We start from the raw sequence: 27,507 nt of genomic DNA on the forward strand, positions 1-27,507 counted from the left end.
GCAACACCTGATCCTGTAGTCATCGGCCATGCTGCTCTTTCAAAGTACAACATCCAAATATGTGTATAAATTAAACATTTCAGTTGAATGATTTTGATAAGTTTGCAAATATGTAATGATAATATTCGTATTGCACGCACACACCAATCTGTATGTCAACAAATAGCAGTTTTATATCGATATTCAGCCCCTCTCGTTTTCTTCTCTTGTGAGTTGGTTCTTCTGTCTGCGTTTTATATTTCCATCTCCCTTAAAACTTTCTGTTCTGACTCTCTAAAGAACTGTCCCTGTGAGCTCTAAAAGCACAAAATTCCCCCTTCAATCATGATCACACAGTGAGAGGAGGGGGAACATTGCGAGACAGAAGAGGCCACATTCTTGTGGGAATGTTTGGGACTTTTTTAATCGGCTGATTGTTTTGGTGGCTGTAAATGTTGTGGTGTTGTGAAGAGAATAAGACGCTTATCTTGTCTGAGGAGTTACATAAGACAGGAAACGGAAAGGAGAGTACAAAACTTGTTGATTACAAGACGTTAATCAACAACATATGCTTACGCCAGATTTTCTCCTATTCTCTTATTCATTTCAAAGTGCAATCTTGATTACTCGTCTTTGTTTGGTGCAGATGCATCCATTGCAAGCTTCTATTATAAATTTGTTGTTGTTATGTGTATGTGTTTCTTTGCAGCTCACGGATGGAGGCAAGGCAGCCAGAGCCAAGATGAGTGTTGGAGACATCATTCTGTCCATTAACGGCATTTCCACGGACGGCATGAATCATCTAGAGGCCCAGAACAAGATTAAGGCCTGCACAGGCCAGCTCAGCCTCACTCTACAGAGGTAACATGCACATACAATACATGAACACATATTCTAAAACACAATCTATGGATTTCCTTAGCTCCACAATAGAATGGATACTTTGTTGTTTTAGCCCTCCATTGTGTAATTTAGCCTGTTTGAAGAATTTGTTACTAGATGTAGTTGAAGCTGCTTTTCACAGGATAGTGATCAGACACACAAAATGACCTTTAATCGTCATCGCTTGATTGCCATATTTGGTTTATTTGTGATGTATTCAATTTGCCTTTTCAGTATTTGAAACAGATGAGCTCCTGTTATGCTCATTAAAAAGAGTTCAGTGTTTCTGCCCCTGAGGTCCTGTTTGGACTTTGGAACGTTAAAGAGACTCGATTAAGTTTGATGTTTCTTGCACAATAGCATCGTTTTTTGTGTCCTACTGTCTGCATTATAATTAGCATAGATTAGCTATCATGATATTTGATCTATGATGATTCTGAAATGTGCAATGTGTAATATGAGGCCAGAGTTTTAGTTTAAAACATTCCAAAATAGCTAACCTTATCAACAGAATGTGAAGAAACAACAGCTTTGATATCAAAAACGTTTGTGTGACGTTGCAGAGATGTCTAATGATGATAGCATGCTCACCACCTAACCCTGGCCCATTCTGTCTTGTCTCCTAGCTCTTTTAGTCTAATAAATAAACATCTAAATTAGGTTTTATTACAGATAAGCTCTTAATTAATGGTCTCCAACTGCCCTCAATCACTGTTTAGTGTATAGTGTATTTCACAGAATCTGGCGGAGTCCTCAGATGAGTTTTGGTTTGAACATGCTGAGTTCATAGAGTGCTCCTCTGCTTTTTCCATAAGACAAAGGAAGACACTGGTTTTCTGGGACCCGTGAGTACATTAAAGCTATAGCGATACATTGAGGGCACTTTAAATGAAAGCCCCGTGTTCCTTTTTAAACAGGCTTTGAAGAAAAGAATGCAGGAATTCAACCGAGGTCCACCAAAGAGTTTCAGTCCAAACAACTTTTATAGTCCATCAAGGCCAAAGCTTTACTCATAGGGACAAGTTGAATTGGTTGTGTAATAAAAAGAAATAGCTCAAAGTTAACACCAGTTTTCTCAGGCATGCAGTATTTTTACCTTGAAGTAGATGAATTTAAAATAAGTGATGCCTTCCGATGATTTTTTTTGCCAACACGGTACATTTTTCTGCAGCCAGGCGTAAAGAAGAGTAGCTTTGGTGTTTGACGCAGACAAATGGAGGCAAAGCACGCACACTTCCCAAGCTATAAAACATGTTGACAGAAAAACTCAAAGCCTGGTCTGCATGTCCTGTCATTCCATCACCACATCAAAGCCGAAAGGAGCCTCTGTGCTTTAATCGTGGGAAAATAGTCCTAAAATAGCCCTGTCGCCACAGCTGCATGTAATCTTCTGTGGGTAATTGATGCACAATGAAACATCAAACATCCTGGCCTCACAGTACATGTAAACTACAACTGAAATTGCCCACTAAACAACAAAGGTTTCCTCGTTACAAATTATTTAAAATTGTTGTTTGCCCCATTTCTGGCTGCAGTTTCAGGAGATGGTTTTGGTGGTAGATAAAAAATAAAAATAAAAAATCAATATTCCAGCGCACACTAGGATAAGATTGACACCATTTTATCAGTTAGTTGGTTGATTAGTTAGATCAAAAACAAAGGCAAGCAAACTAAGCGTTTCACATGCAGCTTTGTCAGAACTCTGCCTTCAAATGAGCCTAGAGCTTACTTAAAGGAGAACTTCGGTCGATTTCAACATGCAGCTTTATCGCTCAAGCTATCCTTGACTTGCCAGTACCGAAAACGCGAACACTTTTGGTCCACCTCTTACAGGGCTCCTTGAACGGAGAGTTAGCATTGACAGCTAACAGCATGGGGTCAGAACTTTACACTGTGTTTTAAGCGTCTTAACATGCTCCAAATCTCACCCCAGAAGTTATGCAACATCCGCAGACACCTTACAACACAGCACTGTAGCGTTTATGACCCTCAATTAATAAAAAAGTGGTTAAAACAGTGTGTTTGTGCAAGCAGCTACATACCGTCTGTTGACATCCCTGTCGTCCGGTAGACCAAACTAGTCGATCCGTCGAGCGTGCGCTTACTCCCTCACTGGCAGCGACGGAAACTTGAATTTTGCAGACAGAAACGTATTCCAGCATTTTCATTTTTCTGTTCATAACGTACATGTTCATGTTACAGCCTGTCATGAGCCATTAGCCTTACAATAGCCTGTTATGAGTCTATTTGCTCTGCACCGAGAGCTAGCTTGTCTGCTCATGCTAATGGTTCTTGCAGAGAGGAGAGCCCTGGTCCACCCTGTAAGAGGTGGACCAAAAGTGTTCGCGTTTTCGGTACTGGCAAGTCAAGGATAGCTGATGCAGAAACATGGTGGGTTGGTGCCTGCTCAGGTCTGTGACAGCTGACCAATCAGAGCAGACTGGGCTTTTCGGGAAGGGGGCATAAAGAGACAGGTACTAAAAGAGAGTGTTCAGACAGAGGCAGAGGTGCTGCGGAAAGAGATGCTTGAACATTAGAACATGCACAAATTTTCTATAAGTATGAACAAAAAAAGGGAATATTATGGGACTTCTAAAAAATATGTGTAAAAATCTGTTTTTAAAAATTGGTTATTTTTACTTGAAACTTGTGAAATTAAGTACACTTATCAACGTACTTAAAGCTTGGTGTTATTTACTATATATAGCAATGTAACAACACTATTTTACTAGAAAAAATTCTCCGTGACATGCACCACTTTGTACACCCATGTTCACAGTTGACTAATGGTTTTGATGATCACTGATAAGACTCTCAGGGTTATAAAAACATTCCAAGAGTGCCAAGAGATGATTAATGTGACTACAGTTTCGCACCATTACATCACTTTGTCATAGCTCACATTCTCTTGGTGCTTCCGTAAAAAGACAAACTTACGTAATGCAGGTGTGTAAAAATGACAGCGCCCTACTTTTATTAATAAGCCTGTTTATTTAAAATGTTCCAAAAGATTGAGCTCATCTGTATGCACTGATTCTAACTTCCGAAGTCTGGACATGCTTTAATCAAACTGGAATCACAAATTAAATTACATTGAATGCAAAACTGTAAAAGCTGAAAGAGATGACACCTACAGTTGTACCCTAACTTCATAAAATAGAAGTGGTTTTGAACTTGTACTCACTTGTCATGTTTCCAGTTTACATATATGTTGTATCATACTCAAAAGCATCCAGTTAACACAATTTAAGTATTGCATTTCATGCAACGTTTCTGTGTATTGTTTAGCCAAAAAGGCACTCGCAGTTATTTGATGCCAATATGTTTATTTCCGTGTTGCTTGGTGAGGGGAAACTTGTTTTCACTAGGGAGGAAATGGACTCTGGGTTTCAAAGCACTCTCCTCATCCTGTCGCTCCACCATACAGTAAATCATAACAGAACTGTCAGGATGAGTTTGAGTGAGCAAAGAGCTGTTATGTGTTGTGTGACAGAGGGAGAAACCAGGTTTCCCTTTCCAAGACTGTGGTCTCAGGAAAAGATGTCAAAACAATGTGCGACAGCACACACTTTCTTCAGCTAATATAGTAGTTTTCCGATCCTCCATCCTTTTGATTTGTGCTTGCAGTTGATGTGACCAGCATTAATCAGTGAATTTTATGGGCACTTTTTGTTCCACTATCACACAATCTTGTTGCCGTGCAGTTACACCAGGCAGCTGTGGGAAGCATCCTTAGGAAAGTATGATAATTGGTGTTTATTTATTGTCATTCAAATATGCAGCACAGCGCAATGAAACACCACTCCCCAGAGGTTGTGGCTGGCTGCACCTGGTCCCAAAACCTCAAAGATAATACAGATCAGCACCACTAGCTCTTTGCCATCCAACCACTTTCTGATGTTTTACACAAAAATTTGTGTGAGCTCCCACAATGGTTTAGATTCAGGGTGTTTTCCACTTTGTGTGCGGATTTGTGCTCATAGTTTCTCTGGTGGAATGGGATGGTGTAAAGCTTTTGGAAGGTTTTCACAACAACAGTGGAAATGCACTTTCAAGATATCCTCTTGCTCTGGCTAACCTCTGCCTCTCTTGACAGAACAACCTCCTTTCATCTGACTTTACATTTGATTTACCAAAACGGCATTCTTGTTTTAAATATACTCGGACTATCCCTCATACAGACGGCATTAAAATGTCAGTGTGTGATGCACATGTTTTGCCTAAAGGCCATTTACTGTAGCTAAGCACAAGTGAGCTAGGTGGTTTCAATCTACAGATATTCTCCTACATGGCCGCTTACATCCAACAAGCTTTATGGAATGGTTATAACAGGGTGAAGCAGAGGACAATCCAATACAGTCCAGAGCCCCCACTGACTCCTGGCTGCCTTAACCAGATGTGGTGTGGTGGTCGGAAGAAAAGGATGGGGGCTTGTTATTGCATCGCCTGGACCTGCATTAGAACAGATACATTAACTAGACTGGCAGTTTATTCTTTTGTGGTTGCTGTATCCAGAGATCCGACCTCAAGGAGACCTCCTTTATTTCCCAACTCACTTTATTCATCTATCTGGCCTCTGTGTGGGTTGGATTGCTAAATTCTATCAAATGCAAATATATTTTGTTTAGCTCTGTGGTTAACTTTTATTCTGCCATTTCTTTGCCAAGTCAAGCTCACATGACCAGCAAGTTATCAATGACATACTGAAGTACAGAAGAGGGGCATGACATGGCACATGGTAACGAATAGTATGAATGCCTCCCATCACTACGATGCATGTGACTGCTGATACGGACAAGTACACAGGGTTCTTGCTTGGCACGTGTGCGGAGACATTAGACACGGGTAATAACCGTGTTAGTGATGTGCAGAGGCAACTGACAGCAGCAGCAGGCTGTCCAGTTCCATGTTGAGAAGCTTTAACACCAGAAATAGCAGTCATGTCTCTGTCATTGTTTCCACTGTCAGAGGTTAAAAGCAGAGATATTAGTCTCATTTTCAGGTTCATCATTGTATTTATGGTTACTACTAGAATAGGTTTATGGGCTTTTACACTCAACAAACACATCAGTTTCATTATTTCTGTCCCCCTCTAACAGCAACACAGCAGCTGTGCTAAATTCATTTTTATCGGCGTTAGTGATTATTTATGCAACTGTGTAAAGCTATGGCAAAGTGTGATGTCACAAAGTCACGGAATTAAAGGCGACTATTGACGTGGTGTTTCAGGAGCAGTGTTTTCTGTTGGAAAGTTGAGCTTCTGTTGGTGTGAACCTAACTTTCACGATCTTTTACATGCACAAGAAAAAATATAAAACACTAAAGGAAGATAAAAAAAACAAAAAACCTTATGCTGTCTTTGTGTGCTCTTCTCAGAAGCAAAAAAAACCCCCAAAAAACGTCTTCCAAGATTCTCATTCTTGGTGAAATATGAGGGAGCACTGAGAAGAGGTAGGAGAGGCCATGTGCCAGACACAAGCTGTGAGTTTTGCCACTGAACGGTTAGGCTGCCTACACAGAAAAACAGAAATACAGAAAGATTTTTTTTCTACACCCTCCAATTTCACATCCCTCTGTTGGAGTTTTTTGTTTTGCTTTCCTAAGTTTTTTTTCTCCTTGTATTCCTTCTTCTCTGCGCGTCGGTTCTAATTTTCATGCAGCGGTAAATCTGAGAAAACAGAACGGGCTTGCCAGGTCCCCCACAGTGTTTAAACATCATCACTTGAGTTAAACGTAAGAGGGCAGATCTTTGTTCAGCAAAAGGTCATGGAATAATGTCATGTGTGACTTCTTCCCATTTCAATAATATCAGTATCAAGTACTAACTCCCAGACTACTTTAATTCAAAGAGGCTAAACAAACCGATGTCTTGAGAATAAAGCAAAAGACAGATGGGAAGAGTTAGAGGGTTATCACGGAAGATCAGTGAAGATGTTTCTTTGGAACTTTTCCAGGAGTTTTCTGCTTCAAAAACTGTGTGAAAGTGAAGTGGAAAAAAAAAAGGTGCGGGGAAAGTGAAAGACTGTCGTCACTTGTGGAGTTTTCCCTCCATGTTAAAAGATGGATATGTGAGTCTGGGCTGTTAAGACGCATTTGTGTGTGTGGTGAGAAAGTTGTGTCTATTAGCCTTTCCATCATTCAGTCAAATGCCGTTTGCCAGACTGTTTCTCTTGGCCCTCGCAGAGACACTGGCAGGGTGGAAATGCGTCAGTCTGCTTTGCCCTCAGGCTTATTCCTCCACTGAACCTCCTCATTCTCTTATTCTGGATGTGTGTGTGACAGAGTGAGTGCTCAAGCAAGTCTCTGTTGACGAAACAACGCTTTTGTTTTTCTCTTTTTGCCATCAAAAAAATCTGTTTATTTATATCTCAAACTTATTGATCAGCTGTTTTTTATGTAAATACTAAATAGATTTGGTCCATAAATAAATCTTGTAGATATAAGCAGCTGTAATTTAATAAAACAAGGCATCCTGATTAGATTAGGAGGAATCAATTGAAGGTTGTTGTAGGCTGAGCAAAAAGCCAGACTACATGTTCAACAGGAGCAGGATTTCTATGTATTATGAGCACACACAGTAGTACAAACTGTGGACGCACAAGGAATGCAGTCGGATACACCAGATTAATTGCAAATACATGAGGAAAGACATGAGGATTTTCTATGGACATGTATACAACACATTCAGAATCTGGGTCTCAATAGGCCCTTTCCACAGCAGGCATTTTGGCTTGTCAGAGCAGGAAAAGCAAAGGTGTGACCAATAACATTAACGATGGCTCCATGGAACCACGCTGATAGTTGACATAATGCCTTTCATCGGCATGACAAACCCAGTTGTTGTCATGACGCTATGCGGTGACGCCGAGATTAACAATGTGCACGTACACCAGAAAGTTAATATGTGCTCACGCGCCCACACACTCGCCCAGTGTTTGTCTCTGTGTCATATCAGAACAAAAAGCAGGACCATCTGACGAGGCAGGGAGCAGGACAACACCGAGGGGCTGAGCCGAGCAGATGTTCACAGGACCACCCTAGCAAGTGTTTGTTCAGTTTGCTCTGGGAAAAAAGACGGATAGAAAAGTGATCCGCCCAAACGCCTCACTCCGGGCCACTGATGGCAGATACACACTGCCTCATTGTGGACAGGTCCTGTTTGTAATGGAATATGCCGTTTGATCTTTAGACCTTTAACTGTTTTCCTTGGCAGTGCGGGCTACATAAGCAAGTCCAATAATACAAGTACGTCGGAAAATAGGCATCCGATGTATTAACTGCTAAGTGGAAAGTGTAAATGCAAGTACGGGCACGGATGACATCAACATCTGGTTGGAGGGTGGGGCTCTTTTAATAACGCAGTGCCAGTCTCGGTTGTTGCGCCACTGCTCAGCCAGAAAGGAAATGCATGAGAGATTGTTGACTGTTTTCCTAATATGGCAGAGAAAGGAAGGAGGCCAGTGGACATACTGTAGCTCCTGGTCCGGAACAAGCCCTGCTGACTCACTGTCTGTTTTTTATGAGGAATTAGGGAGACACTGTCTGCATGTCCGGTCCAAATATAGGACGCATTGTTAATGAAGGAATCTGTCTGCATTTGAGTGTTAATGCTTGAGCAATGGGATATTTTGTGACATTGCAGTTGCTTGTTTTAATACAGAATACATCCATACAGTCATTCAAGTGCCTTTTGATATTGTGTTAGACAGTTCTTGCAAATAATCAGAATAAAACAAAAGGAGGGAATGTTGGTAATCTGCCGGTTTCTATCCAGGACATCTCAAGAGAGGACACAAACAGACCACCCTCCCTTCCCGTAGGTGATAAAACTGTGGCAGCTGCTTCAATCATAAGTGTAAATCAGATGTACGCCACACTTCAGCACCGGTCTGAATGTGGACACACACCCTCAACAGGTTCACACATACTGCTGGTTTTTCATGTTTTACCGCAGCACCTTAACTACAAATTGCATATGATTATTGTTAACCACTTTCAAAAACATAAAGTTGAACATTTCCCACTTTCCAGGCGCTACCTCTTTTGTTTTCAATGACCCCAAGCGGCAGGAATTACTGTGCTTTTAATGTCTAGAAGTAAAATGTATATTTTTGTCTTCACAGACCTCCCAGTGACCCTAAAGATGGAGTGCCTAAGGTACGTAAAGTACAATATTCACAGAAGAACTGTATATAAGATTACATTTATGCTTATTTTGTATATAAATATCCCAGTTTATTAAAAGTGAGCAAGCTTATTGGGCCCTTCTGAGAAATATGTCAGAACACAGATTGGTTTGGCATGCATAACTGACCTGAGATGTCACATGTTATAGCACCTTTAGAGCTTGTGTGGCACAGGCATGACTGGGATTCGGATACACAGCTTATTTGAGTGAGATTGCTGTGCGGTGCTTTGTTAATGCCTGTTTACATGCATGAGTTGATTTTTTTTTTTTATGTGTGTGTGCACATGCTGTGTGTCTCCACCTTCATCTAGGACGAGCCACAAGAAATCATTAAGCCCGTCCCAATCACTCACCCTGCCCCAAGCAGCACATACACCAAGCCATCGAGTCAGCCCAATCCTGCATACAATAAGACAGCCCGGCCTTTTGGCGGGGGCAGCAGTGTGGTCACGGCTTCTCCCACCCCGGATGCCCCCAAAGTAGCCACCATTCCCTCCGCATCATCCGCTTTCACGCCAGCTGCCCCCTCTCAACCACCGCAGCCTCCATTTCCGCTGAGGTCGAGTCCAGCCGCTCCAGACTCCAACTCAGTTCCCAGGCCTGCTCCTGGGCGCTCCGCCTTCGCCTCCCCTTACACCTCTTCCTCATCATCTAACTCCTCCTCTCCAGCCAGAGTGACAGCCCCAGCCCCTCAACCTAATGTCCCACAGCCCTCCGTCTATAACACACCCATCAACCTCTACTCCAACGATAATGCTTGTGAGGTGGCTCTGGGACAGAGGCGAGGTCTTCTGGAGAGCCAGGGGCTGTCAGAGCACTTCAACGGGTAGGTACCATTCATCAAACCCTGTTAGCATATGGTTTCTCTCACACTGTCCCTTTTTATATCTGAGGAGTAAAGCCAAAGTCATATATATATATATATATATATATATATATATATATATATATATATATATATATATATATATATATATATATATATATATATATATATATATATATATATATATATATATATATATATATATATATATATATATATATATATATATATATATATATATATATAACACCCTCTCCATTTATGTTGGCGTGAGCGCAGAATATAGAATGATTTAGTATTATACGCACATTGTGTCAGATCCAGAAGGAGTTGTGGTCACACATTAGTAGACATTTTTTGCTTCGCAGTCTACCTGAAGGATTATATTACAGAACATTAAATATTCCATTCTGCTCTTCTTAAATTACCTCATGCCCTATTTCGCTTCAAAATATGCGTCTCATTTGTAAAGCGAACACTGAGACAGCCCATCACTCATGTTTTCACACAGCTAGGTACAAGAGAAAGCCGAGGCATGCTGCACATCTTGTTTAAATCTTCCACAGGGTAACTGAAAAAGGAGTCTAGACGACATGCTAACTGATGCTACTGTCTGCCTATCTGTAATTGACAGTGCGGTTCGCAGCTCTGCCAAGCACACAGTCTGCCCGACAGGCACTGCTGGTGCAACACTTGTTTCTAATTAGCCAGAGTCCTGGCAGCTCTGTGCTTCGAGGGACCGGGGACAGAGCTAAGTTTGGCTGGACTGGGCTTCATCAGCAGGGTTTGGCCCACTGGTTGGGTTACGGTAGACTGAGCAAGTTCTAAGTGATTCGCCATTCTTTTTGCTCATTCTTTACTCTCTATCACCTGGAAAAAATAGGTCACAGAGATCTGTTTTTATTGGCTTTAAGTGAGCGAATGGCTTCACACTTAAAAGGTCCAGTGAGTGAGATTTAGAGGATCTATCTGCAGAATGTGATGTTATGTTCTCATCAGTGTATAACCACCTGATCTGTTTGTATTTGTGACCCTAGAATGAGCCTTTTATGAGTCTGCCATGTTTCTACAGTAGCCCAGACAATATCAAAAGGTGTAAAATTGACAAAGACCTATGTTTGCTCTTAAAGTAAGAAAGGAAGAACAAACATAATGATTTATGGTGATCAAAAACAAGCTATTTGATAAATAGTCTTACAGGAATGTAAAGGTGCAATATATAAGAATTAGCCACCTGGCGAATTCATACTCTGAGGAAATAGGGGCACAGCATATCAACAGAGAAACCACTAACTGTTGCTGCTGCTATATAGTTAGCTCAGTTAGCCATGTAGCTAGCAGTTCAGACTTGGGGCTTAGATCTCATCAGATATGAGCTTATTGGTTCTTGTATTAATCTATCCATGAATGTTTGTAAAACGAGTGCAAGTGTCATTATCAGGCACAAGGTTTCTTCTACATCTTGTCCACCTTTCTGTTGCCTGAAACCTTGTACTGTCTCCTCACAGAGGTGGAGTGTATTAGCTGCAGCATGTGTGTGTTTGTGTCCTGACCTGCATGCTTTGTGTGGTTTTCCTTCAAGCACATTCTCTCAGAAGGGGCCATCCAAGTTTGATCTTTTTCTCAAACTGACTTATTCATGCTCCATCTTCATCTCAGTCCTTTTCCATTTACCCGTCTTTTGCCCACAGGAGAAAGAAGAGACAGACACCAAGTTAGTGCTGTGAATGATAATATATTTGCTGCCGTAGCTCTCTAACCATGTGGAATGTGATTACAGCCTTCACTTCTCACTGGTTTATGATTACCAAAGGCATGCTTTTGCACCTCTTTGAGCTAACCCGCATAAACTTCACGTTCGTGCGCATCCACTTACAGGACACACTCTTTTCAAGTACCGAAACAAACGGCAAACCCCCCAACCCCCTCTCTAGTAATAATCCATCTTTGACGCACCACAGGACACCCAGTGGGGGTCGGCTCGTACTTGGTCATTCATTTTCTCTGAGGCATCAAGCTCTCTGTTAGCTCATACTGTATTTACACGCAGGCCTGTCGGCGCACCAGGCCGCTGAAGTCACCCAGCTCTGCCTCTGTCTAGCTCCCATCTGCTACTGTTGTCAATATGTTTACAAAAGGCCAGGCAAATCATTGACAAGAATATTCTGCTTCAGGTAAAAATAGCCTGATCTGTACTGTCTTCAGTCATCCTTCACCTAGACTTACCTGACACACTCACAGACTAAAAATTGCACATACTTGGACTTTTGACATGAAATTGACACACAGTTTGGAAAAGCACTTGAACTAAACTGTGCACGTAAACACTTCATATGAATATTATTGCATCTAAGAGTGCCAGCAAATTATTTTTGCAAGAAAGGATGATCCTTTAGTTTTAAAGCTCATTACTCCCACCTTGTGGCGAGATATGCTCAGTGTCACCTCCATCCCAAACACTTACTTGTTCTAAATATGCAGTCGGTGTGTTTAATTGCACCATTGTAGTGCAGTAAATCTAACTCCACTTCACTTTTTGACCTTTTAATCAGTACCCTTTAGATATTAAAATGACTTTGATTTTATTATCTACCTGACTTCTATTCTGTGGTTTTCTCTAATAGTGAGCCTCAGAGAAATATTAAGTAAGTATAGGTCAGAACAGTTTCTTGACTTTCCCACATAAACAGTGCGGTACGATCTACTAAACACTTAATCTGTGGTTGTTTCTGCCTATGTGCCTTTCCCTCCCTATCTTTTGATTGCTTGCCTGCAGAACTCCACCTCCAGCTAGACCTACGAGGTAATTCTGAAATCTAACAGCAGTTAGGTCACACTGTGAGACATGTACCTACAAGCTGCACCTTTAATTGAAAGTGGAGAATCCGTTGCATAGTGCCGATTACATGTGTGCTTTGTGGGTTTGTTGCTTGTGAGATTGAGTGTATGTATTACCTGGAACTTCTTCATTCTGTGGTAGAGGCTTTGTTATATTGGACAGTTAATATATAACAATGTTTTTTGATGTTAAATCATTGCCGTTTTCCATGTTTGTAAAATCCCAATTTCTTGGTTTATCTGACTCCACAGGAAACCAGCTGAGGAGCCTGAGAATCATGCATCCCCGCTGAGCGAAGCCAGCAAGAAGCGCCTGATTGAGGATACAGAGGATTGGCACCCACGAACCGGCACCTCACAATCCCGATCCTTCCGTATTCTGGCCCAGCTCACCGGCACTGAAAATGGTGTGTACCAAATTGAGGAATTTAAGTACATTTACTCACATACTGTACTTATTAAGTACAATTTTGAGGTACTCTTAAGTAATTCTGTGTCTTTATTTTTGTTTTTATGTGATAACTTTATTCACTAGTTACTTTCCAGATTACATTTTATTTTAGAGCCAGTATAGCAATTTTTATAACTAGCAAATGTTATCGGCAATCAAGTAAATATGCAAAAACACTGATTCAAAATTTAGTAATTAGAAAATATCTGATAATTGGTTGACCCATGGTATACAGTCTATGGGTATATGCATATGTACATTTATGTATAATTTATTTTTACTTGTGCTTTTGATGCCTAAGTACGTTTATCATTACTGAAATTACCTTTAATACTTAAGTACATTTAGACGCTTCTACTCCAATCTTGTATGGGTGACTTTCAGTTTTACCAAAGTCATATTTTAACATGGTATCTTTACTTTTACTCAAGTATGACTTTGTGGTACTTTTTACAACATTGTGTGAACCAACAACTGTATGCTCTTATGGCTATAGACAGGTTGTTGATGACAACTTAACACACTGCAAAGACTTATTACTGTACGTAGCAATTGGCTGAATTTAATTTTCAAATAAGCTGAGTATTATAAGGCTCATCTGTACATTTAGATCCTTTTAAACCATCTCAGACTGGAATACTTGACAGATTTATACAGAAGTTGCCAGTTTAAGGATGATTCTTTCAACATACTTCCCTTAGAAGCTGTTGTATCACTTAAATTATGTCCCTGTTTTATTATCATATTTCCTTTTTAAAATGTTATTGCGTCCGTAGATCACAGCGACATCATAGTTTATTTGGTCACATTAGCTTTCATCACCATATCATTAATATATCTTGTATGTTACTGTTTTGACTTGAAGTGGCATTGATGGTTACATGAGCAGGCTGCGGCTCTGGGCCTCCTTCCATTCGAAGGGTTTTGGGTGTACATTTGTTGATCGGTTTAACTGATGCAGAATGACATTTACAGTAACTCATTTATTAGAATGAAGTAAGATGAGAGCTATCTGCACCTCTCTTTTTTGTAAAACGACGTTACCAGACTCCTGTGGAATATATAATGGGCTTTGACCATTTGATGGATATCCAATGTGTTATGGCGTTTCTGCAGCTACGAACAATTCATCGGGTGTTTATTCATGTATACCTTGCAATGACAAGTTGGAACTACTGTAGAACAGGTCATAGCAGCACTGTATTTTTACTATACATTTTACTTTATTGTCAACTTTGTTTTTTTTCCTCCTTGTTGTTGCAGAGCAAGCTCCAGAGAACAGTGGAAAGAAGTAAGTGGTTGGTGGTTTTTGATATAATCAAATCTGGTTTGTGTGTTGGTGAATACTTTTGCAGGAAATACAGTAATATGGCAATCATGAGCAATTTTTTGATCATAGAGGTTTCAAATTCAGAGTTGGCCCTCAAAAGACTCATGTAAGCATGTCTAGGAGTCTGTAATTCAGAGCTGAGCCCTGATTTCCTGGTCTTACGGTCCTGCAGTATCATGCTTCATTTAAGGCTTAATTTGGAGAAACCACACGGAGAGCTCTAAGAGGAGGATGGTTGAGTGGTGACAGCCATAGACTCAGCACAAGCTGTGATTGCTACTGCTGTACTCAGTCCTAACCTGATTTAATCTGCAGTAAACACAGTCTGCCCCTTCCTACGAGATCCCCAACCAATCAGGGTGTCACTCACTGGAAACTGTGGGTAATTAAGCGGTATTGTTGGTAATGGCAGCCCTGCCAGATGGAGATTGCTGCTCTCCTTCTGTTAGTGAGATTGTGTTTAGCGTATGCTTCCTTAAAACAGATATTACACATCTGCCTGGACTTGTAATTCAATACACATCTGCAAGGTCTTTTACTAACTTTTCCATTATTTCCCTTTGTGCGACCTCCTGTGTCATCTTTTGCTTTTCTGCTACAGTCTTAACCTTCCAACTGTCCCTTTTTCCTCTTCTTTCTCTTTCAATCCTGTCTTGTTGGGAAAATCAGAGCGAACAAGTTGGACCCAGAAGTTATAGGACACAAGTACAACAAGCTGAGAGATTGGCATCATGATGTTTCAGCACGTGTGCTAAATGTGTAGTTGTTTTATCTCGTTTCAACTTGTTTTATTTATTTTATTTTGAGCATTACTAAACTGACATTGCCTCCTTTTGCATAAAGTCTTCATTCAGTATTTATTTAACATCCTGATTCAATTTCTTCAAAGTTTAAACTACTGCTGTAAAAGTTGTTTTAAGGTACATGTTATCCTTGTGTAATTTTATTTCAAAATGTAAATTAAATGCATGCATGCAAGTAAATGTGGATGTGTGCTTATAAATGCAGCATTGCAGTATATTACAGCGTAAATGTGTTCTTTTTCTGAGCCTCAATTTTCCTCTGCACTTTCTGTAATCTTGTACTTTTTCTGAGCATGTCTGTATCTTTTTCCTCTATTTTCGACACTAACCAAAGTAGTTTGATTTGTCAACTTTTTATGAATTTACCTCAATAAACCCCTTTCTTGCTTTTCCACTGTTGTTTATTTCTAAATTCCTTATTTTCTTCTTGTTTGGCTTGAAAAAAATTCATCCTCTATCCTCCATCCTGTTATATGAAGGAATTAGTTGTGTATGAGGAATAGTGTGCTTGTTGCAGTGTGAAGCATTGTTTAAAGTATAATCCAATATGAATCAGTTCTGTCACAAGCAAAAATGATCTAAACACGAGAACCATTTTGGTGTCTGTCATTATTATTATTATAGCAGGTAACTGACTGTCACATAAAACAGCAGCCTCACACCTGATCTTGTCATGCATCATTAAAGCAATTAACATAAAGTCAAGTTGCTAAATTTAAACATGGTTTGGTCTGTATCCCGTCAGGGTTCTCATCATTTTGATTAAAGGCAGGCAGACAGACCCAGATACTAAAGCAATCTGTCCACAGCTTAAAAACAGCAGTTAACCGCATCACTGCATTCCCCTGTCATGATCCGTGTGTTATTCTAACAGAAACACCTACAATAACGGGCTGGATATGTGAAAGAAAACAAGACAGGATTAAAACCATAGATCTGTGGTTGACAGCAAAAAAGGCTCTGTTGTTAGTAACATGCTGTGCACTGTTGCTGAAAAACCAACAGCTTCAGGGCTACAAAATGATTAACCTGTTGGTGCAAATCCTTTGCTGAACCGGTCTATCTGGGCCGCAACAGCGCGTGATGGTGGCTGAGCAATCATTGCTTTGTCCAACTGATGGGATCTTCAGAGCCCTATTACACCCTGTCATCACCATCGTGTACGTGCGGGATAGCAGCTTTCGGTCAAATATTGTTTCATTAGAGAAGTATCAAACTTGTAACCACCGTTAGCTGTTAAACTATTCAACCTTTACTCGTTGTGAATAGTGTGCAAAGAATTTTCAGCCTTTATTGGGTTTGAACCCTTTGCTACACACAAGAGGCTCTCGGCTTGAAATGAAAGCTGTGGAATTTTACAAGGGGTGTGGACTAGAAAGACTAGTGCTTCTCATTTTTTGACTGAAATATATTACAGCTCAGCTACAACATGTTGTACTGCCACGGGAAAAGAAGCCTCCACCATCTCAGAGTGTCTCCACCTTTGCTGTTTTAGGAAAATAAAAGCAATAACCCCCTACTAAAATTAGATCAGTGGTCAACTCAGGAAGTTATTGGAGGGTGAGCTACATGTACAGTAAATACTACAGCATCACCACCTGTAATTGTATCCTTATGTGCTTATGCCAGTAAAAGGAAAACCATATGAACTGTGGGCAGCAGGGCATATTATTTCAAAGTGCTCCATAATTATCTTGATTGTTTGCATGTGTCACTGAGATTCTGACCAACTGATTGACCTGCCATCAACTGCGAAATATAGTAGATAAAGTGAAGCCAATTCAGAGGTCCAGTAAAGGTGCATTATGTAAGTAATAGTTCAGAACATTCAATTTAAAATGAACCCAAATCGTCAATAAAATATTTAAAAAAAATAATGCTGGTGTTATGTCAACGACATCTACGTATTGTGCTGAAGAGTTATCCTCTGAAGTCAGCATGCAAACCAGCTAGCTACGGCCCTGTAAGCCTCTTTGTTGCAGGGGTCCCATGGCTAACTGAGCTAACAAGCTAACACTAGGGCTGTATAAATATAATTTAGAAGGGTTTTTTTTATTTCAAGAAGGTCATTTCAGCAGGAGGCGACTCCACTGGTTTCAAAAATAAGTCAGCTTTTAACCTAAGTGTATGAGAGAATGACCCTACTTCTAACATGATTTATTACTTCAGTAAAAAGTTTCCTCATGAATTTATAGCCTCAGTCTTTTAGATTCAAGTCTTCTTTAAACCAGCATTGTGTTCATTATGTAGATTTTGGTCCAGTTTCGAGTAAAATACACCATAAAGTAGGGTATGCTTTAGGGCGAGGCTAACTTGTGGTTGACAAGTGGCTACCATTTTGACCTCTATGAGGATAGAGGCGTAGTATCTATGGCAGCATCAAATATCCCCACTTCTGCAACCATAATGCCAAACTTGAGGCTTCAAAACGATAGTCCACAAACCAATGGGTGAGGCCCCGCTGGCTTCCTCCGCCATTTTATACAGTCGCTGGTATCTGCAGTAGAACAGATCAGTATTTGGTTGTGTGGAGGTTCAAGTCGAGTGGTGGCGCAGTCCGATTCTTAGATTTCTCTCTTATTCAGGTGTTAGCCACAGTTTTAACCTAAATTTGTTGTCTCAGATTGGAGATGAAAGCTGTGACCGTGAGTCAAATGCAGTATTTGTATGAATGTACAAATATATATATGTGTGTGTGTGTATTTATCTTGTAGTGAGTTATGATTTATACCAAACATGTTTATCTCTTTTCTAGTGAGCCAGTTGACAAAACCACTCCTGCTATGCACACCTCGCCTGCAGCAAAAACATATTCCAAATCTGCAGCAGCACCCAGGAACGGCAACGTCTCCTCTGCTTCTGCTTTCAAGAGTCCGGCAGCCCAGAACAAGCCCTCCTTCCAGCCTGGAGGTCGACAAGGTAAAAGAACACATTCAGAAATCTTCCCCTGCTTCAGTTATTTGAAGCCACTTGACTGATTCTGCTTCTGTCAGGCATGTATTATCCACTTCATGTAGTTGCTTCTTTTAGCCTACAGAGGGCAGCCCGGTTCTTTTGAATCACTGCTGCTCAGCTGTAACATTTATTGCTGCTTTAATACCTGACACTCAGCCCTTTAAGATTATGAGCTCTATAAAAAACAGAGGTATTCCGTTAATGAGCTCAGATTATTGGCTTTTCCCAAGATCCCCTCGGTTAAATAGATTGTGAAATTGAGAATTATGTATTTTATTTTGTGTGAAAGCTGCTCTTTAAATACAGAAATCCCTGCCACGGGACCCGAGCAGGTCAGGATAAATATTTGCTGAAAGGCATCAGTCAGGGATCATTATTAGCAATACTGAGACACAAGTATGCACTTATTCATGAACAGATGCACTATGTGCCCCGACGCTATTTCCCAGAAGACCCCTTAAGAAACGGCTGCTGAAAGGTGCCACAGGCCGGGAGCAGCAGAGGCCACAGTCGGCTCTCTGTTGGCTGTGTTATTTATCAGATTAACACATACTTGGGCTCAAGTAAACAAGCACGTATCTCATAGTGCCCATGTGGAATTGGGCTGGGCATGTGGAATGTGACCTTTCAAATCTATTTACATGAACAAATATCGTTGGCGCTGACACTGTCATCACCCTCAAACGCGAGAAATTAGTAGAATATTTAGGCTGGGCATGTTCTTTGATCGATAGTTTGTCAGTGACCCCTTTTCATTTATTTCCATTCCTCTGTCTCGGAATTTAGAGAGACAGAGCAGACGAAGCAGAGATTTGCAGCCCCGCTGTGATCCAGTCTGGATGCTCATGCTGACTTCTTCCTCCTTATCTTCCTCATACAGCGAGACAGCAGTGACATACTCACAAATGCACGTTTCACTTTCTGTCCTATTTAATGTGGCTCAGCCCTCAATCTTTGCTCTTGCCAAAGGATTCGTTTGGACTGACAGCTCGTCAGCATTCATCACACTACACCGGCTTTTCACACAGATTAGGTCACGTAGTGTCATCGTAAGTTATTTTGACTCCAGTGTAATATTCTATACATCAACACCACATTCAGTTCATTAAGACTCGTCATCTTACATACATTAATGTATAGTAAATGCTAAATCATGATACTATTAAAATACGTCAGCGTTTCTTTTAAGTCTTGCATCTGACTTTTCTAACCTGAACAGACTTGGCTGTTTCATTTAACTCAGGAGCAGCAGAGAGACTTGTACAAACAGTGAGGTTATGAGTTCATCCTTTCTTGATATTTTCAGTTTGATCATGTTTTTTGTTGAATTTTAATTTCCCGACGGGGCGGTCTAAACACTGAAGGCCTTCTTCATAACATTAGTAAAGTGCTGGTGGGAATTTCCCCCTTTTTTTGGACTAAAGGTAGTAAAATGTATAATGTAATGACACAAAAATATTGTCCTCTGCCTAAAGATGGGCAGGTGTTAAATTGTAAACTGCTTCCAGGTTTCTACACCTCCCAAATTTATAGAAAAATACTAAGGACGATGCCTTCTTAAAGGAACTGATTACCGCAAAATCAAAAATACATAGTTTTATCTCACCTGTAGTACCATTTATCCATCTTTATTGTTTGGGTTTGAGTTACAGAGTTCTGAAGATATCAGGTGTAGACTAGAGGAACTCATCTTGCACTGCCCAAAGCGCCTAAAAAAAGTTTCACGAAGGAGCTAAATCCTTTCTACCGACCAGAGAGGATGCCTGCATGTATTTGTGGATGAGAGGCACGTGATTGTTCCAGCACAGGATTTAAACAAAAGAAGTGTTGCTCTTAGCCAAGCTGTAATGTTAACGCCTAGCTAAATGGATAAATAGTGCTATTGGTAGGAGGACAAATGTTGTATTTATGCTTTCAAGGTGAAATGTCCCTTTTAGTGGTCACTGTCACACTGCTTAAAAAAGTGAGGCAGTGTTTGAGACAGTCACAGGAAATTGGCTAATGGTGTTTATATTAAAAGTAGATCTTTAGACTAACTGTAACAGGGACGATCTTCTCTTCCGTCACGATTCTGAGCCTTTACCTCTGCACATCACACTTACTCTCTAGTATCTCTCTTCCTATGAACCCCTCTCCCACAGTCTTCTCACATCCCTGCTAGTGCCCCAGTCGTGTTTATTCAGTTTGTTTGCCCTCCGTTACGAGGAAATTTAGGGAGCACTTGTCCTTTGACCTGCGTTGGGTCTTTGATAACGGTGTTCTCTTTCAATAGTGTCTCTGTGCCCGATGATTTTTTTTCCCCTTGAGCGCTCCCTCTGAGGGCGGACAACACTGACCTCTTGTCCTGGATGTGTCTTTTGCACTGTGAAAGAGAATAAAGAAAAACGGTGCATCCTCTCCATGTGTTTTGAGATGAGAGGAGGGGGATTATTTTTCCAGGTGTCTCCTCTGACTCTGGGAATGTGTTGTTTCCCTCAGTGGGAAAAATTGATCTCTTGTCTGGGCTGGGGCGGGTCGGCTCTGTCCAACCCAGCTGTCTAATGCTTCAGGCATGGAGGTTAGAGATCAGCAAATCATTCCCATTCACCATCTGAAAACACACATACACACACACACACACCTAAAACTGCACATATTTTCTTTCAAATAATGCAAATAAAGTCTAATACTTTATCGAGGACACTCATGCTGGGCTAGCTATTTTTCTTCCCCATTTGAATACTGACCCATTATTTTCCCTGCTGGTTTAGGTTTTCCAAAGGGTGGAGCAGCTCCTTCATTCGGCAAAGTTGCCAACCCTGCTCCCAAAGGTCCAGACCGCCCCACCCCTCAGCCACATCCACAGGACCTCAACTCGCTGGTGCAGCGGGCTGAACACATCCCAGCCGGCAAACGCACCCCAGTGTGCGGCAAGTGCAACAATGTCATCAGGTAGATAATGTCAGAAAAACTGCATTTAGGGTGTAAAAGTTATACTGTGTAGAATATTTGTGTAAGATACAGATACAAAAGCTCTGAGGGGCAAGTAAGAAAAAGCATTTCTGTTGATTCATTTCTCTAAGTCTGATCAAAATGTTTCTCTTTCCTGTGTTTATGACTTAAGAACAGGTGAGAAAAGACATTTTGCCAGGACAATCCAATCAAGTTCATTTAGTTTATTATTTTTTCATGTGTGAAAAAGTTTATTTTTTTCTAGTTATTTCATTTCCTTTTTGTCACCAGTGAAACATTTTGACTTATGAATTGTGTAGTTCTATTATTTGTAGTGTTGTTTGTAATACAAATTTTGACCACACGAGACTAAAGTGCAGCAGTAGCCCATGTTTTAAATAGGACTAAAAGCATTTATGTTTACCTCTAGGTGAGTTTTAATTTCTCCATGCACTATTAACAAAAGGTCCATTCACATAATTGTGTGTTAGCAAATATAACATTACTGTCATGTGTTTCTTTTGGAATGAAACGTATATAATTGGCTCAGTCGCTACCCAATCCTTAGATCCTGCCCCCTATTTACAAGCTGTTTTTTTTGTCACATTTACATAGATACGTAAAATATGCTTGCAGCGGCCGATGAGGCATCTACGTTTCTATATCAATGTAAAAAAAAACCTTGCAAAACCTTGTTTTCACCTGTTCTTAAGTCATAAACACAGGAGAAAAACAATGTAGATCAGACACCAGAATATTTTTTCACACTTGCCTCGCAGGGCTTCCATATTAAAACCTTAGTATGTGTACTTTTTTTTTTTTTTTTTTTTAATGTTTGAATTATTTCTCTTTGTCCCTTGCTTCCTCTCACCAGGGGCCCATTCCTTGTGGCCATGGGCAAGTCATGGCACCCCGAGGAATTCAACTGTGCTCACTGCCACTCATCCCTGGCAGAGAACGGATTCGTGGAGGAGAGGGGCCAGGTGTACTGCGAGCGCTGCTACGAGCAGTTCCTCGCTCCCACCTGCGCCCGCTGCCAGCAGAAGATCCTGGGGGTGAGTTGCAAAATGGAGGGGTGTTGTTCTCTGCCTGAGTCTACTTGTACTGAAACCTGTGCTGATGCAATAAAACATCATTCATTTCATTACTGAAAGAAATGAAGCAGACGCTCGCTGCTTAATGCATTGTTTTGTAGGGGATTTTAAAACTAAATGCAATCAATGAGTATAAATAGTGACATTATAGTAATGTTTTTGTTATAAATAAGCTGTGGCTGACTTTACCTACCACTGTTATCTATTCCTAATTTAAATTTCATAAATGTTTACTAAATTCATACAATCATTTGGTTAATGTAGGTGCTCTTTCCATCAGTAGTTTTGCCACAAAGTAAGCAGTCAATCCAGTATAACAAACACAGAGAGACACATAAAAGATGTCACAAGACCCAAGTTTGATCTAAACAAGAATTCTAAGACATTAATATAATTCACAAAGTTTAAACTCTTGAGTCATTAAAGTTATTGATGGATGGACTACATAAAGTTATTGATGGATGGACTACATAAAATTATCAGCTTCAATAAGCATCTCCTCCTTTATTTCTTCTATTTCCTCTGCAGGAGGTCATGAATGCCCTGAAACAAACCTGGCATGTGACCTGTTTCGTCTGTGTCGCCTGCCAGCAGCCAATCAAAGGCAACATGTTTCACATGGAGGATGGTCAGCCATACTGTGAACAAGGTACAACAGGAAGCTCCGCGGCAGTAAATTACATGTTGTCAATGAAACCCTGCTCCAACAGAATAACATGTTGCACTGTTTACCACTCAGACTACTACACCATGTTTGGGACCAACTGCCACGGCTGTGACTTCCCCATCGAGGCGGGGGACAAGTTCCTGGAGGCTCTAGGATTCACCTGGCATGACACCTGCTTCGTGTGTGCGGTAGGTCCAGGAGGCAGTTCCACTCGCAGCAACAACAAGGGTTGGATCTAGAAATATGGAAATCTAATCTCGTGAGATTTATAACACGGCTCTGCATGTCTTCTGCTCTCTCCACAGGTGTGCTCCACTGCTCTGGAAGGTCAGCCGTTCTTCTCCAAAAAAGACAAGGCGTTGTGCAAGAAGCACGCCCACTCTGTCTGACCTGCCCCCATGAATATGAATGTGCTGGGGCGAGGGTGTCAGTTTACAGCAGTATATATGTCAGCCATATGTTAAAATATTTTCAGAATCTAAACTGATCTGTTTCTCTTAGAATAACATTGGGTCAGAGGTTCCACTGTAAGCTTTAGTTCTGCTCTTAATATTTTCATGTTGTATCGGTTTTATAGATCATTTCAAAACACTGTTAGCCTCCCGCCGGTGCCAGAGGATTTTGTTTGTGCTGAGCTTTTTTTTATTTGTGCTGGACGTGTGTCGCGCTCTTGATGGGGCATTAATGTCTCACACAGGATTGGATAGTTTACTGCGATGACCTACTGAGCCCCTCAGGGGTCACATACAGTAATAGGTAAGAAATATTGATGTGGAAAGATATGGTATTATTAAAGAGAGTGATAGGATTAAAAATTATGATTATTTAACATTGAGCGGCTAAAAGTATTTATTTGTAAGCAAGAATTGCTATTAAAAAAAAGACTTAAGGGCACCTGGCCTTCAGAATAAAAAATGGGACATTTTATTGATATGTTTTATTGTTTTAAAGTAAATATGTTATGTAACCGTTCCCAGGAAATGAAAGCATAAAAAAGTAATGTGTGCAGTAGTGTGTAGAGACACTGTGCAGGTCAAGTTTAATTGTCAATGCATAAAAGTTATATAAGGGTTCAATTCAGTCTAGTCTTTACGGAGACAACTCCACAACAGATCGATTGTTCCGTTCAAAACGTCTCCCAGTGAAACTGCACTTCACTCAACTCGCCCCTGGCAGTAAAACACATTTGTTCAATTAACTCAAAACAATGTTAATATATGTTTCAGTTTCTTTGTTTTACACAAATTTCTTTGAAAGACAAAAAAAACTGTGTACTTGTGCGATGGATCTCTCATTGGACACTGTGCATAAATAAGCACCTCTCTCCTTACTGTCATTTCAAATAAAAGGGTTCAACATTGAATCCATCATCAGAGCTCTTGAGTCTTTCCTATAGCATCTAAACACTATTTTATCCTTTATTTTGTGACTGTCACCGGACCGAAACATTAAAGGAGACATGCTCATTTTCATGTTCATGATTTTATTTTGGGTCACTACGAGAATATTCATACATGCTTAAATGCTCAACAAACATACATATTTTTCCATACTGTCCCAAACGCTCTGTTTTAGCTCCATGTCTCTTTAAGGCCTTCCCTCCTCAGGACCCACTCTCCTCTGATTGGTCAGCTCACACATGCCTGAACCAACAACAACAACAGAAGCTAAATCAGTTCTCAAATTCCAAAATAGCCGTGGTCACACAATCAAAGCCAACGAGACATTTGTGGAGCAGTGTTTTCTGTGGGAGAAAGGAGCTTCTTCCATTTTTTTTTAAAACTTTCAAGCTCTTTTACTGGTCACTAGCCTACAAAACACTGAAGGAAAGGAATAAAAGGCACAATAGGGCTCCTTTAAAACCCTCCTCCTGCGAGTACCTTATTTTGATATGTGCACAGGTACTTCTTTTTTTATGTGTTTGTCGATACAAACAGTAAAAAGCATTGCGGCAAGAGAACATCCTGTGCGATAAATCCGCTGTTGTGACAGTTATTATTCAGAGAAGTTAACAGGCAGGCAGACAGGCACCAGCATGAGCTGCACTTTACTTGCAGCGAGAGAGAAGCACACATCTCCATAGGGACAGGAGAAACAACACACACACAGACACACACATACTTGGTGCATTCTTTCTTGCATGATAACAATAAGTGATTAACATGCACATTGTTTAAGGATGACACACACACACACACACACACACACACACACACACACACACACACACACACACACACACTCATTGTAGAGAGTCTTGATTTATTATGTAGTGTTATTGGAGTGATATGTACCAGACGGTGAGCTCAGCCCGCTGCTGGTGTGCACTTCTCCAAGACGTCGGAGGTGGGAGCTGTGCGCAAAACACGACTCCAGCCTCTCAGTAAACGCGTGGTGCGCCTGGAAAAACTCCTCCACAACAAGACAGAGGGACACACGCCGATCCAAGCGGAGGCCACGGGAGAGCTCCGATCTGGGATCTTGTCGAGTCGCTTTTTGAAAGCGAGAAGGAGACGGTAAGGATGCTTTAAAGAACTCCGTGTGTAGTGTGTCTGAGCTTTTCCCTCTCGGGAAACCAAGAGGCGCTCCGTGCGCGGAGAGTTCCCCGTGCTGCTGCTCCTCATTACAATCACACTGAAGCCTCACGGCGCTCAGTTTGATGCTGATAGCAGCTGCGGGACCCCCGACAGTGTTACTGCTGCAGTCTGCGGTGATGATGAGGAGGAGGAGGATGCTTATCGGTAATTGGTGCCATGATCGGCGCTCAGCGCATCTTAACGTCCAATCTGAGGGAGGATATCGCTTTTGAGCTGCGCTGAGATGAGATCCAGATGAGGTTTATGGTCGTTTTGAATAACTGACATTGAGATAAACAAGACAGTTAAAGTGATGAAAGTCTGCTCAGGTCAGATCTGAATATGATGTTGCCTTGTTGGGACTGAAGCTCTGGTAATATGGCTGATTACTGTACTACTACTTGTGTGCTTCTTTTTTTTTTTTATCTCTCTCGTGAGGAAACACTGTACTTTTTACTCCACCACATTTATTTCTTGTGTATTTAACTGGAGTTACTGTTTACACTCAGGTTGCACATTCAGATTAAAGGTGCACTTTGTGGTCTGGGGGAAGAAATCTTAATGAAAATAGAAATATCTCCACTGACAATGATATTTTGAATATTAAAATTATGAGTTTGCATTTCCTCTCCAAATCTACACAGTGCCCCATTCAATAATACAACATGTAACCTCATCAACATGTAAAACCCGATTTATTATGATAGATTAAGATATGACAAGGTGGTAAATTAGCTTCAGCATTAAAGATGATGTACACAGTCATGCATCAATAATTAGAAAAACTGTTGTAAACAGTCCCTGAGGTCATACTCTGGTAAAAGTTAAGATATCGTGTTAATATATTCCTTCATTAATAGTACCGTAGGAATAGCACTTGAGTAGAAGTCTCAGTATCTGATGTTGAATATATACAATCATCAAAAGGTAATTTTCAGGCAATAATTATACTTCAGTGTGAAAACTAAAAGTGAAAGTAATTCATACTATGGTTGGCTGAATATCGCCCAACTGTGAGATCTGATGTTGATGAAGGCTCTCAGTAATCCGGGTTGTGATAAATCTACGTGCTGCATCACAGGCAGCTGGACTCGTTTCAGTTTCTTGAAGACGTTTAAAATGATTTGATATGTCAGGTCTGACATGTGGCATTGATTTTTGAATTAGATTTTTCATCTAATTTCAGATAAAATAAGTACATTTAATGTAAAATGTGCAACTAATTGATGTTCTCAGATAAATGTAGTGGATTTGAAGTATAAAGTAGAAAAAGATGAAAATACTCAAGTTAAGTTCAATTTCTTAACAATTGTGTTTAAGTACAGTAATTGAGTAAATGTACTTACAATCAGAGATGTACATTCCATCATCAATGAGATATATGTTATTCCAAAACTGACCATTCAGAATAATCAGATCTTTGTCTTTTGGTATAATAAACACATTTTGATGCTAATGCTTGTGTAGATTTACTTTTCAAATGCAGGATTTTAACTTGTAAGTACTTTTAAAATGTGTTGTTACTACTATTACTTAAGTAAAAGATCTGAGTTCTTCTTTTACCGCTGATGTCGCTGTTCTGGAGCGTTCGGTCATGTCACATCAGCTTCATCGCCGGATGCACACGCAGTTTTTATTGAATTACAGGTGTTCAGATTCCCTCTTTTCAGAGTTCTTGAAAGATTTTGTCCATGTTAGCTTGCATGTTGGATGGTCGATTATATAACAAATTCTGCTTGTGAAATTGAAGATTGAGCTTTATAATGTTATTTGATTACTCTAGATCTCACTTTTCAATCCACACTTGGATAATGCTCATCATTGTAGAGCGCATGTGACATTTTTACACCCACTGTGTGTGTTAACATCTGGCGGCGAGCTGAAGACTCCATTGTCCGTCAGTGTATAGTGGCAATGGCATCAATGGCCCTCTGTGCTTTGCATGTGATCGCTGGGTATCAGAGAAACCAGAGCTGAGGTCTCCTGA

The 27,507-nt window shown here is 40.6% G+C and overlaps 2 protein-coding genes across 4 annotated transcripts in view; both read left to right on the plus strand.

The window, feature by feature from the left end:
* The window catches only part of pdlim5b (PDZ and LIM domain 5b), a 41,915-nt gene extending 17,596 nt beyond the window's left edge, over positions 1-24,319 (plus strand). Inside the window, exons 3-15 of one of the 3 annotated variants that reach the window (XM_030436277.1) lie at positions 689-840; positions 8,985-9,018; positions 11,567-11,589; positions 12,500-12,520; positions 12,652-12,678; positions 12,966-13,120; positions 14,428-14,455; positions 18,053-18,216; positions 21,003-21,183; positions 22,058-22,238; positions 22,806-22,926; positions 23,017-23,132; positions 23,250-24,319. In XM_030436277.1, coding sequence (XP_030292137.1) covers positions 689-840; positions 8,985-9,018; positions 11,567-11,589; positions 12,500-12,520; positions 12,652-12,678; positions 12,966-13,120; positions 14,428-14,455; positions 18,053-18,216; positions 21,003-21,183; positions 22,058-22,238; positions 22,806-22,926; positions 23,017-23,132; positions 23,250-23,333 — 1,287 coding nt within the window. In that variant the 3' untranslated portion in view covers positions 23,334-24,319. Of the gene's footprint in view, positions 1-688; positions 841-8,984; positions 9,019-9,360; positions 9,876-11,566; positions 11,590-12,499; positions 12,521-12,651; positions 12,679-12,965; positions 13,121-14,427; positions 14,456-18,052; positions 18,217-21,002; positions 21,184-22,057; positions 22,239-22,805; positions 22,927-23,016; positions 23,133-23,249 lie in introns of all 3 variants that reach the window. The other 2 variants (XM_030436276.1, XM_030436278.1) reach the window with 2 other exon arrangements.
* A 1,009-nt stretch (positions 24,320-25,328) lies between these two features.
* bmpr1bb (bone morphogenetic protein receptor, type IBb) overlaps positions 25,329-27,507 on the plus strand; it is a 59,962-nt gene continuing 57,783 nt past the window's right edge. Inside the window, exon 1 of the mRNA XM_030436273.1 lies at positions 25,329-25,460. The gene's annotated coding sequence lies outside the window, so the exon portion shown is untranslated. The remainder of the gene's footprint in view (positions 25,461-27,507) is intronic.

The sequence above is a fragment of the Sparus aurata genome, chromosome 12, assembly GCF_900880675.1.
Source record: "Sparus aurata chromosome 12, fSpaAur1.1, whole genome shotgun sequence".
In the NCBI taxonomy this organism is placed as follows: domain Eukaryota; kingdom Metazoa; phylum Chordata; class Actinopteri; order Spariformes; family Sparidae; genus Sparus; species Sparus aurata.